At 40.2% G+C, this 13,617-nt stretch overlaps 1 protein-coding gene across 1 annotated transcript in view; it reads left to right on the top strand.

The window, feature by feature from the left end:
- Positions 1-13,617, top strand: part of DOCK5 (dedicator of cytokinesis 5) — a 270,685-nt gene that overhangs the window by 252,618 nt on the left and 4,450 nt on the right. Inside the window, exons 46-48 of the mRNA XM_088838043.1 lie at positions 3,510-3,593; positions 4,421-4,558; positions 7,027-7,193. Coding sequence (XP_088694169.1) covers positions 3,510-3,593; positions 4,421-4,558; positions 7,027-7,193 — 389 coding nt within the window. The remainder of the gene's footprint in view (positions 1-3,509; positions 3,594-4,420; positions 4,559-7,026; positions 7,194-13,617) is intronic.

The raw sequence follows: 13,617 nt of genomic DNA on the forward strand, positions 1-13,617 counted from the left end.
CGCCCAGTCATGTCCAGCTCTTTGCGACTCCATGGACTGTAGCCCGCCAGGCTTCTCTGTCCATGGGAATTCTCCAGACAAGTATACTGCAGTGGGTTGCCATTTCCTTCTCCAGGAGATCTTCCCAACTGAGGGATTGAACCTGGGTCTCCCGCATTGCAGGCAGATTCTTTACCATCTGAGCCACCAGGGAAGCCCTCATTGTTGTGACTATTATATAATTTTATATGAAGTTTTTTCCAATATGACCATCTTCAAGTTAAAAGGGAAAGGAAGTATATATAAACAATTTTATTTCAAGAACTTTTAAAAAAAATTAGTTTATCCTTTTCATTAATATGTATGACTTTGTGTATTTCTCAATGTAAGAAAAGAGTAAATTCATGGATCACCTTGAGCTATTGCAGTCAGTTGGGAGATCCATCGTTTCAGTTCGATACAGGTGACCTATTTTAGGGCAGCTCTTTAATCAGTGCCTCGGTCATTGGAACCCAGGAGCCGTTTACTGTAATTTATCAGCCCTTTGTGGTGTGAGGCAGGAGTCTGCTAGAAAAATTAATTTCAGAGCACTCTGCTCTGGTGATCCGTGACTCAACTGATGCTTTGGGAATTTTAGGGTGTATTATAGGTTTAAAAAAAAAATTCAGTTCAGTTCAGTTCAGTTCAGTCGCTCAGTCGTGTCCGACTCTCCGCGACCCCATGAATCACAGCACGCCAGGCCTCCCTGTCCATCACCAACTCCCGGAGTACACACAAACTCATGTCCACAGAGTCGGTGATGCCATCCAGCCATCTCATTCTCCGTCGTCCCCTTCTCCTCCCGCCCCCAACCCTTCCCAGCATCAGAGTCTTTTCCAGTGAGTCAACTCGTCTCATGAGGTGGCCAAAGTATTGGAGTTTCAGCTCTAGCATCAGTCCCTCCAATGAATATCCAGGATTGATCTCCTTTAGAATGGACTGGTTGGATCTCCTTGCAGTATAAGGGACTCTCAAGAGTCTTCTCCAACACCACAGTTCAAAAGCATCGATTCTTCGGCGATCAGCTTTCTTCACAGTCCAACTCTCACATCCATACATGACCACGGGAAAAACCATTGCCTTGACTAGACGGACCTTGGTCGGCAAAGTAATGTCATACCTTTCAAAAATGTAAGCTACCTGTATTTTTAAAATATTTTGGTTTTGGCTGTGCTGGGTCTTTGTTGCTGTGCAGGCTTTTCTCTAATTGCAGCGAGTGGGGGCTACTCTCTAGTTGGCGATTCTCAGGCTTCTCGTTGCAATGACTTCTCTTACCATGGAGCACAGGCTCTAGGACATGCAGGCTTCAATAGTTGTGGCCCATGGACTCTAGAGCACAGGCTCAGTAGTTGTGGCTCACCGGCTTAGGCGTTCCCTGGCATTTACCACTGAGCCATCAAGGAAGCCCCGAACTACATGTATTTTTTAAATTATTTATTTATTTGGCTGTGCCTTGTCTTAAATGTGGCATGCAGGATCTTTTTAGTTGCAGCTTGCAGTTCCCTGACCACTGATGGAGACAAGCTCCTTCCATTGAGGGCACAGAGTCTTAGCCACTGGACTACCAGGGAAGTCCCAAGTACATGTATTTTGAAAGGTGGCTGAAGATTTAAGAAAATACTTAAATACTTCATTTAGATCGATAATCCCTCTAAATATGAATCTGCTATAACAAGCTGCTCCATAAATGTCCCGTTTCCTTTTTGTGATTCTTGGATTCCATACATTTATATTTTCCGTCGTATTCATTTCCTAGGGCTGCCATAACAAAAGACCACCAACAGAGCGGCTTAAAACAATAGCGATTGATTGCTCACAGTCTCTGTAGCATGTGAAGATGAGTCTGCTTCCTTTGTCTCTCCTGGCTTCTGTGGGCTACTGGCTTCCTTTGCTTTATTTAAAAATTTTTATTTATTTTTGGCTGTCTTGAGTCTTTGTTGCTTCGAGGGCTTTTTCTCTAGTTGTGGAGAGCAGAGGCTACTCTAGTTGTGGTGCATGCGCTTCTCATTGTGGTGGCTTCTCTTGTTGAGGTGAGTGGACTCGAGGGCTCATGGGCTTCAATAGTTGTGGCTCTAGTAAGGTCAGTAGTTGCAGCTTCTGTGCTCCGGAGCAGAGCTCATTAGTTGTAATGCATAAGCTTAGCTGCCTCACAGCATGTGGAATCTTCACCGACCAGGGATCGAACCCATGTCCCCTGCGTTGGCAGGCAGATTGTTAACCACAAGACACCAGGGAAGTCCTGCAGGCAACCTTTGGCATCCCTTGCCTTGTAGATTACTGTCTTCTCATGTCCCCTCCTTGTAAGGAAACCAGTTAGACACCAGTGTCTAAGGGTTCCTCCTACTCTAACATGACCTCATCTTGATGATTACCTCTGCAGTTAATCTGTGACCTTATGAGGTCCCATTCCGAGGTCCCAGGCTTAGGACTTCAACCTGTGCCTTGGGTGTGGGGACACAGTTCAACCAATCAAGGAAAAAGTTTGCACATACTCTGCAAATAACTCTGCATTTTCCACAGAAAATGGGCTGACCTCTTTTATAACCGTATCCTATAGTTTTAGGAACTCTTGGATCTCATGTAATGGGGTGGTCTTTCTAAGGAGTGGAGGAGAAGAGTAAGGGGGAAATTTGAAGGACTCTGAAAGCATTCTTAGAAATGATGGTTATGGTATAGGGAGGAAATAGATAACTCCAGTTTTGAACTCTGTTGGAGCATAAATGTTCACCACAGACTTTGGTTTTTCTCCCCTAATGAATTCTATCTTTAACATGATCTTTCATGTAATACCTATGTTTGTAGGTTGAGTTTGGGTTTATTTCCTTATCATAGGGCCTTTCCATCAGTGTTTATTGATGATGTCATGGATGACATGGTGTTGACATACCATAATAAATCCAGCCTGCATTTACCTGCATTTAATATTTTCAAAACCGTTCAACATCTATAGCGTTTCTCATGTTGTCCTTAAAAATAGCCTTTTGGATTGATGATGGATAAAAGTGTTAAATCTTTTGCAGATCTTCAGGAATTGTGATACAGTTTGCAAGGCAGGAAGACTCTCAGCCACATCTTCAGCCTGTTAATTTTTCTCTCTTTTATAAATCTAGGCATTTAGTCTCATGAATAACTTTTTTATATTGTCACTTGGTCTTTTCTTAGTTCTTTGGGGAACTTATTTTAATGAATGACATTCTCTGCTGGTGCCGTTGATTTGATGTGCATATGTGGCTATGGTTAAGAATGTACTCTTGCTAGGAATCCCGCGATTCTAGAAAGACTACAAAATACCCCATTCCTTTTTGAATTGTCCACTCTGGTGGTGTAAGGGCTATCTCAGGAATGGAATCTATGTTTATTTAATCATTCCTAGTTCACCAGAGGGATCAGAGGACGTGTTTCACCCTTTCCATTTCCTTCCCCTTCTTTCAGGGTCAAATATACAGATAGGAATGCATTCTAATCAATTTTTGCCAATGCTCTCCTTTTAGGCATTTTTTACAGATAAGTACTTGCAGGAGCATCCTGAAGACCTGGAGAAGATTGAGCTGCTAAAGCGACTAATAGCATTGCAGGTATGTCCAGGGAAGGTGTGGTGGACAGCACTCCATGCTCCTTGGGTGACTGCCTTGCATGATACTCTCTAGGGCAGCGGTCTCCAGCCTTTTTGGCACCAGGGACCAGTTCTGTGGACAACATTTCTCCTCAGATCGGGGTTAGGAGTGATAGTATTGGAATAATTCAAGCTCATTGCATTTATTGTGCAGTTTATTCCTTTTATCAGTACATCAGCTCCATCTCAGATTATCAGCCATTAGACCAGAGGTTGAAGACCCCTTGCTCTGGGGCATCCATCTACAAGCCCCCATTTAGGGTTCCTTTTTTATTTAAACTCTTAGAATCACAACCTATCTTATTTATTTGGCAAAGTGACACAGGAAGAGCATTTCATTAGACTGTGCAGTGTTGAGAGCGGACTTCTTAGCAGGGAGATTAAACTCCCCCATTTGATTTACTAGCATGTGTTTCCATCTGAGAATTGTTGGTCTCAGTTTCTGTCCCTCATTACTTCTGTAAAGAGTGGGAGGAAATGCAATCATACAGTTCAGTCGAAGGTGACACGTATCAGTTGCCCCTGCCTAGAAAGGTCCCCAGGCTCATGTGGGTTTGCCTTGCTTGGTTCCGCGGTTACTTGTGTCCTAGGTGTGTGAATGCCTCTGCGTCTTTAACCCAAACCCTGTGCGTCCCAAACCCTGTGCTAAGAAACAGCGTTTTCAATTGATGTGTTCTGTGTCCATCAGTTGACCTGTCCACCCCCACCGTCCATCCTCCCCCAGCCTCGAAATCTGAATCATCCCTCTTCCTAAACCTCATCCCATTCCTCTCATGCCTTTTTCCCCAGATGCCTCTTCTGACAGAGGGGATCCGCGTCCATGGGGAGAAGCTCACGGAGCAGCTGAAGCCACTGCATGACCGGCTGTCTTCCTGCTTCCGGGAACTCAAGGAGAAAGTGGAAAAGCGCTATGGGGTCATAACCCTGGTAGGCTTTGTCTCAACAGCCTATGAACTTTTCTTATTCCTGACCTTTTTCTAGTCTCTTCTACTGTTTGTGATACTGATCCATTTTTCAGATGCCAAATCAGTCAAAGTAGACAGGAATGGCTTGAAAACACGGGGTGGGAGAGGGAGGGCCGGGTCAGAGAAGGCATGGTTTGCTCTTGATTACCTTCAACTGTTGTTGGACAGTGGTGCTCAAACTTGAATGACCATCAGAACAACCTGGAAGGCTCATGAAGACACAGATTGCTGGACCACATTCCCTGGGATTTTCATTCACTTGGTCTGGGGTGAGGCCCAAGAATTGGCATTTCCAACATGCACCAGGTGGTGCTGTGGGACTAAGGACCACATTGTGGAACCCACACTACTAGAAATTGAAATTTCCTAATCCCAGACTCTACTTCTTTGTGTCCTATCTAGCCCAACTCTTACAGTTTTTCCTAATCTTTTTTTAATTTTATTTTTTGTTTTGATGAAACGTTCACACCCTTTGCACCTTTGAAGAGGAGAAAGAATTGTGAGTTACATTTGACAATGCATGTAGCTGATTTCATGATATTTTAAGGACAGTTGTAACATTTCTCACTCTGACTGATGGCTCAATCAGTTAAGAATCTGCCTGAAATGCAGGAGGCCTGAGTTCTATTCCTGTGTTGGAAAAATCCCCTGGAGAAGGAAATAGCAGTATTTCCAGTATTCTTCCTTGGGAAATCCCATGGACAGCGGAGCCTGACGGGCTATAGTCCACGGGGTCGCAAGAGTCGGACACAGCTTAGCAACTAAACCTAACATTTCTCACAGCTACAATTTTCTTTTTTTCCTTCCAAGAAATTAGTGGAGGGGTACACAGGCCAACCTTTTCTCTCCTACAGTTGATGGTATGCTTGGTTCCATCTTCATTTAGCTGTCCTTTTTAACATAAATATATCCTATTTTCTTCAAAAGTTGTATTCTTGAACTCCAGATTTTTAAAAATTCTCTTTCCTCAAATCATAGCTCTGAATTTCTTTTCATGTATTGCTGTTCCCCAATTCCCACGCCTCCATCTCTCTTTCCTTTTTCTCCCAAGTGTCTTTTGGATCCTCTCTCATAGTCATCCAAGTGTTTAGTCAGGCCTTCCTATGAATTTACCTCCTAACCTGCTGCCAGTTTTCTTTTAGGAATATTTGTCTTTTACACAAATTCCTAGATGGCAAAGACTTGGCTTTCACTTGGTTTTGATATGATGGCCTATGGGGATGATCAGTCCTGCCAGAGACATGTCTTATGACAGAAGATCCATGTTCCTTTACTTCCTAAGATTCACCAGGATAAGCTTTAGGTTTATAGTTTCAATCTTAAACTCTTCTGTTATTCCAATATTTGTTTTTTTAAGTGCCCTCTTTCAGAAGCTAAGTTGGAGAAGCAGACAAAGGGTTTTGCTATCCTCTTGATGGTAATGAACATCTTGGTTTTTCCCTTCGCATGGGACTGGCAGAAAATTAGGGTGAACTTTTCTCTAGTCTTAGAAACAAGGCAGGTTTAACCTAAGTTCTGTCTATAACTAAGAATATAAAGTAGTGGGGGAGGACTGTACAGGGGGAGTGAGGGAGGAATGGATTGGGAGTTTGGGGTTAGCAGATGCATGCAAATTATTATGTGTAGAATAGATAAATAACTAGGACCTACTGTATGGCACAGGAAACTATACTCAGTATCTTGTGATAAGCCATAATGGAAAAGAATATATATATATATATAGTGTGTATATGTGTGTGTGTATATATATTTATCAGTCATTTCAGTCACTCAGTTATTTCTGACTCTTTGTGACCCCATGGACTGCAGCACACCAGGCTTCCCTGTCCATCACCAACTCCCGGAGCCTGTTCAAACTCATGTCCATCGAGTCGGTGATGCCATCCAGCCATCTCATCCTCTGTCGTCCCCTTCTCCTCCTGTCTCAGTCTTTCCCACATTAGGGTCTTTTCCAGTGAGTCAGTTCTTCGCATCAGGTGGCCAAAGTATTGGACCTTCAGCTTCAGCGTCAGTCCTTCCAATGAATTTATATATATATATATCTATCTCTGAATCACTTTGCTGTACATCAGAGGCTTAACAACATTGTAAATCAACTACTTTAACAAAATAAATGTAGAGTTGTTAAATATACAGAAAATGAACTCACAACTTAGACTAAAATGTCAGGATGTTGTGATACGCAATTACAAAATATCTCATTATATCATAATAAGCAAAATAAGTATGTCAATAAAATCTTTCCAACTACAGAAAAAGAATATAAGTATTTGTAGTATTTAACAGCCAATGAAGCACAAGCACCAACCTATCAGGATGGGGTCCCAGCACTGACACAGATGGGACTGGCCATAAACCAGTGCGAACTGCGCCGGTTGCTAGGGGCTGAATTCCAGGCCAGCTAACCATGAGGGGTCATGTCTCCTTCAGCCACCCAACTTGACTGACCGGAAGCAAAGCCGCACAGGATCTATGATGATCCCCTACATCATGTCGTCCACACTGCGGAGATTGTCCGTCACCTCAGTGGCTTCCTCTGTGATCTCCACCTCTTCTAACTCATCTGATAATGCTCCTTCCAGACCAGGATCTGATGGGTAAGGCTTTGATCTCTAATTGCCAAGAGGGATGGGTAAATCTTTCCTAATGTTTGCCTTTGGTCACCCAAGTGAAACTTGGTCAATGTGGATATGTCATCTTCATAGGAAAATAACTCACAGTACCTGGGTTATTAGTTTTGGGATCTTTCTTATCATCTTCCTCATGAGAAATATCATTATTTACATGATAGTAACAACAGTTAATGAAAAATAGAAAAATAAATCACCCATAATCCTGTCACACCCTATCACCCACCCAGTCATATCCTAGTTTGTCTCACAATAATTTCTAGTTATTGCTTGCCTTTTGTTTTTCATTATTTCAATAAAATTTTTTTTTGACTGGACCAGGTGGCATACGGAATCTCAGTTCCCTGCCCAGGGATTGAACCTGGGCCATGGCAGTGAAAGCTGGGAATCCTGACCAGTAAGCCACTGGAGAAATCCTTCATTATTTCAATTTTTAAAAATAAAAATTTATTTCATGAATAGGAAATATAATCACATGTGAAATTTGAAAGGTATGAAAGAGTATATCATGAAAAAAATCTCCCATCAGTCCCAGACTCCCAGTTTATCGGTACCACTCTCCAGAGGCCAGTGATATTGGGTTCAGGTTTTGTTCTGTCTTTTGGCTGCACTGCTGGACGTGTTGCTCTTTAGTTCCCCGACCAGGGATTGAACTCGGGTCCCCTGCGTTGGAAGCTTGGAGTCCCAAGCACTGGACCGCCAGTGAAGTGCCCTAGGTTCTGTTCTTGGTGCCTTTCCAGCAGCTTTTTATTTGTACAGAAGCAGTTCCTAAATATATATCCTTTCCCACATGTTTTTGATTTATAAATGGTGGTATATAATACTCTCTCTGCCTTGCTTTTTTCACTTACTAGATCTGGAAGTCATTCCATTTCAGAACAAAGAGAGCCTCCTCTTTTCTTTGAAGTTAGATATCTCACGATACACCTACACTGTAATACGCTCCAACATTGTTTCCTGATGGACATTTGATTGATTTAAGCCTTTTACTATCACAGTAGTGATAGCAATGAATCATCTTCAATATATATTAATTTGGGGCTGGGATGAATTGGGAGACTGGGATTGACATATACACATTATTGATGCTATGTATAAAATAGATAGGTAATGAGAATCTACCGTATAGCACAGGGAATTCAGTGCTCTGAGTCAGCTAATTGGGAAGGAAATCAAAAAAAGGGGATATATGTATACATATAGCTGATTCACTTTGCTGTACAGCAGAAACAAACACTGTAAAGTGAAACTAACACTGAAACTAACTAAACACTGAAACTAACATTGTAAAGCAACTATATCCAATAAAAATTAATTTTAAAAAAGAATGGAAAAAATTACTTTGTAATATTTAATCATATCAATATAAGAACTGAACTGAATCTCCAAATTATACAAGCAGCTCCTGCAGCTTAATTCCAGAAAACTAAGTGACCCAATCAAAAAATGGGCCAAAGAACTAAACAGACATTTCTCCAAAGAAGACATAAAGATGGCTAACAAACACATGAAAAAATGCTCAACATCCCTCATCATCAGAGAAATGCAAATCAAAACCACAATGAGATACCATTTCACACCAGTCAGAATGGCTGCTATCCAAAAGTCTACATGCAATAAATGCTGGAGAGGGTGTGGAGAGAAGGGAACCCTCTTACACTGTTGGTGGGAATGCAAACTAGTACAGCCACTATGGAGAACAGTGTGGAGATTCCTCAGAAAACTGGAAATAGAACTGCCATATGATCCAGCGATCGCACTCCTGGGCATACACACCGAGGAAACCAGAATTGAAAGAGACACATGTACTCCAATGTTCATTGCAGCACTGTTTATAATAGCCAGGACATGGAAGCAACCTAGATGTCCATCTGCAGATGAATGGATAAGAAAGCTTTGGTACATATACACAATGGAGTATTTCTCAGCCATCAAAAAGAATGCATTTGAATCAGTTTTAATGAGGTGGATGAAATTGGAGCCAATTATACAGAGTGAAATAAGCCAGAAAGAAGAACATCAATACTGTATATTAACGCATATATATGGAATTTAGAAAAATGGTAACCTGAACCCTGTATAAGAGACTGCAAAAGAGACATAGGCATTTAGAACAGTCTTTGGGACTCTGTGGGAGAGGGTGAAGGTGGAATGATTGGGGAGAATGGAATTGTAGCATGTATATTATCATAAGTGACCAGTCCAGGTTCGACGCATAAATTTTCCTCTGTTCATTTCTTTGCATTTGTGCTTTTTTAATAAAAATACTTTTAACTGTAAAAAAAAAAAAAAAAGAACTGAACTGAAGAAAAAGTCAAGAAGTGAAATTACTCTGTTAAACATATATAGCTGAAGTTCTCAAAATTATTCCTAAAATGACTTTCAGAGAGATTATAACCATTTATAGTCCCACCAGCAATATGCAAGGGTGCCTGGCCACTCACACCTTGCCACCAAATTGTGTATCATCAGGCCTTCTAATTTTTGCCAATCTGATAGGTGGAAAATGTTTTCTTGGCATGGGGATTTTGTTTTGTTGCGTTTGTGGTTTTCTTTCTCTTGTGTGAAGTAGAGCATTTTTTTATTTGTTTAGTAGCTTGTATATATTTTATTCTCTGTGAACTATGGTCACACAGGTACATTTTTCTATTGGATTCTGGCCGTTTGTGTTGAGTTGAAATATTACCCCAATTTTTCCCTTGTCTTTTGACTTTGCTTCTAAATTTTTATTTAGTTGTGCTGATTTTTGTTTAAATGCAGTCAAATACGTTAATACTTGATTTTATGACCTCTGGATTTTATATCATGGTTAAAGTCCTTCCCTACTGTAAGACTACAAAAAACTAATTTTACAGTTTCACTATTTATAATAAAATCTGTGATTCTTTTAAATTTATTCTACTATAAGTTATGAAGTATAGAGCCAATTTTTTTCCATGCTTGGCTCGCCTATAATGTTAAGTGAGCAAACCATCTTTTCTCTACTGATTTGAAATGTCCTCCTTATTTAAAAAAAAAAAAATCAAATTCTAGTATGTTCTTTAGGTTATTCATGGACTTTCCCCCCATTTCTTAGACCTACCTATGTGGTTCATGCACTTCTGCTAATTCAGTCTTACTATAGATCTTAAAGGGTTTTAAGTATCTGATAGCTTTTTTCAGAATTTGCCTGGCTAGTTTTACTCAGTGCTTGTTTTTGGATTAACTTGTCTGGAATCCTGTTGTTATTTTTATTGGGATATGTTACATTTATGGATTGAGTTTATGGCTTTTTGATATTCAACCTTCCTTACCGGAAACATGGAGTGCCTTTCCGTATGATCAAACTTAAAATATTTTAGAGGAGTGAATTCATAATTGTGTTCAAATAGAAAAGCATTGAACATACCGTTTTGTGACCTACTGCTTAATTTTATGTAAATGATGAATATTTAACATCACTGTGAATTTTAATGTTGAATATAAGTTAAATCTTGTGACTTAAAACTTAATTTATAATTCCATGCTGTAATAGCCATACCACAAAAATAACCTGTTCAAATGATCTTCTACCTGGAAATTAAATGTTTTTTATTTCTTAAATTATTTATCTATCCTTTTACATTGATATAGATATCTTTACATAGTTGCAGTTATCGCATGGATAGAGTTTGGTAATTTGCTTTTTCCTCTTTGTCTTTTTATTGTAAGCACTATCCATGCTGCTATATAATCTTATTATTATTTTTTCATCATTTTTGATGGCTGTTTATCATTGCAGCATATGAATATGGCATAATTAATTCTTATCCCTATAATAGGTTTTAGCTGTGTCACTCTAAACAGATAATCATGAAAGTTCATTATCAATTCAGTTCAATTGCTCAGTCGTGTCCAACTCTTTGCAACCCCATGAATCGCAGAACGCCAGGCCGCCCTGTCCATCACCAACTCCTGGAGTTCACTCAAACTCATGTCCATCGAGTCGGTGATGCCATCCAGCCATCTCATTCTCTGTCGTCCCCTTCTCCTCCTGCCCCCAATCCCTCCCCACATCAAAGTCTTTTCCAGTGAGTCAACTCTTCACATGAAGTGGCCAAAGTATTGGAGTTTCAGCTTCAGCATCAGTCCTTCCAATCTCCTTTAGAATGGACTGGTTGGATCTATAAATTTAATATAAAAGCATTTAGGTTGTATCAATATAAAATGCATTTTTATTGTTAAGAATTGTAGCATATATTTGTGTACATTTAGCTTTACGATCACTTAAGATATATTCTCATATCATTTCTAAGCCTTTTGGTTAACATGGAGTATAGGATGCACTTCCAAAAGAATGTATGACCTATTCAGGAGAGGTATGTTATTACAGTTGTTGGTTTTTGGGTTTTTTTTAATTTTTATTGGAGAATAGTTAATTTACAGTGTTTTGTTAGTTTCGGGTGGACAACAAAGTAATTCAATTTTACATATACATAAATTCAATCTTTTTTAGATTCTTTATAATTCTTGCTATATTATCACAAATACTAATATGCAATGCCATATGAAATATATGAGTGACTATATTATTTTTCATAATATATTCACTTATATTAGGTATTTTGATTATTTTTAATCTTTTAAATTCCTAAAGATTAAATAATACCTGGTTTGCTTTTCTCTTTTATGGTTTCGGTCATGCTGTTAAAGAGATACTACTTACCTTGTGGAAGAGCTTCCCTGGTGGCTCGGATGGTAAAGAATCAGTATACAGTGTGGGAGACCTAGGTTCAATTCCTGGGTTGGGAATATCTCCTGGAGAAGGGCATGACAATCCATTCCAGTATTCTTGCCTGGAGAGTTCCCATGGAGAGAGGAGCCTGGAGGGCTACAGTCCATGGGGTCGCAAAGAGTCATGTAGAAGTTCTGTTCTGTTCAGTAAGACTCTTTTCTTAATTGAACTCTGGCCCATTAAAAAAAAATTTTTTTTTCAAGTAGCTGTTGAGAGCCAGAGACCCCATAATTGCTGTTCCATTAGGGCAGTAAACACAGAGCATATGACTAGGGTCCTCTTCTTGCTGTGACCCCAGGCAAGGTGGGTTATTGCTCTTGCCCACATTTGCCCAGTGAGTAAGAAGACATCATTGAACTTCCCTGTCAGTCCAGAGGTTAAGACTCTGTGCCTCCAATACAGGGTGTGTAGGTTTGATCCCTGGTCAGAGAACTAGAATCCCACATGCTACACAGAGTGGCCAAAGAAAATTTTTTTTTAATTAAAAGAATACTTACTATTTTTCCCTTTATAACTGATAAGCAGTTTAGGGAGAGATATTTCAAAATATCTGTAGACTCTCTTGTTTCTCATCAAATTCTTCCCCTCTGTATATTAGCATCTAATCATGACTCTTATTATGGCATTTGAAAATTTGTCAATGTGATTAAAAAAAAATTTTTTTTTGAGAAGTTCTCTTATATGCTAGGGTTTCCCTGGTGGCACAGTGGTAAAGAATCCGACAGCCAGTGCAGGAGACAAGAGAGACACAGAGTCAATCTCTGGGTTAGGAAGATACCCTGGAGAAGGAACTGGCAAACCCACTCCAGTATTCTTGCCTGGGAAATTCCATGGACAGAGGAGCCTGGTGGGCTACAGTCCATGGGGTCACCAAGAGTTGGATGTACTGAGCATGCATGCACCTATTTGCTAGGTACTGTTTTAAGTATTTTGTAATAACCCTTTGAAAGTGGAAAAAGTATTAGTTGCTCAGTTGTGTCCGACCCTTTGAAACCCCATGGACCGTAGTCCACCAGGCTCCTCTGTCAATGGCATTCTCCAGGCCAGAATACTGGAGTGGGATAGCCATTCCCTCCTCCAGGGGATCTTCCCAACCCAGGGATCAAACCTGGGTCTCCCACTCTGCAGGCAGATTCTTTACTGTCTAAGCCACCAGGGAAGCCCTAATAACCTTATGAGATAGGTATTATCATTATCCCCATTTTTACAGATAAGGAAACTGAGGTATAAAAAGATTATCTGCCCAAGGTCACCCAGCCAGTAAACATAGGTAAAATTTGAACTCAGGCTGTAGGGCTCCAGAACTTGTGCTCTTATCCACTATATAATGGTGCCTGTTCATCTTTTACTGTATGAACTCTGTCTTTACCTATAAGTTTAATAAGATATCTTCCTAGTGTAAGATAAATATTCACTAGTATTTTCTTGACGTGCTTGGATGGCCTCATTTCTGTACTTGTAGACCTTGAGATGTTCAGTTGGCAGTTGTAAGTTCAGATTTAGAACCTAAGAAGGAAGCCACAGGTTAAAGTGCTGTTGAAGAGTCACATCCTCTGGTTTTTTGGGCATCGGTTTTCACTGTCAGGTGATCAGTGCTTTCTGACTTTGTCCTTGTTTGTAGCTGACAGGTCAGTCTTT

This window comes from Moschus berezovskii, chromosome 7 (assembly GCF_049115385.1).
Source record: "Moschus berezovskii isolate FMDL1 chromosome 7, NW_MosBer_1.0, whole genome shotgun sequence".
Classification (NCBI taxonomy): domain Eukaryota; kingdom Metazoa; phylum Chordata; class Mammalia; order Artiodactyla; family Moschidae; genus Moschus; species Moschus berezovskii.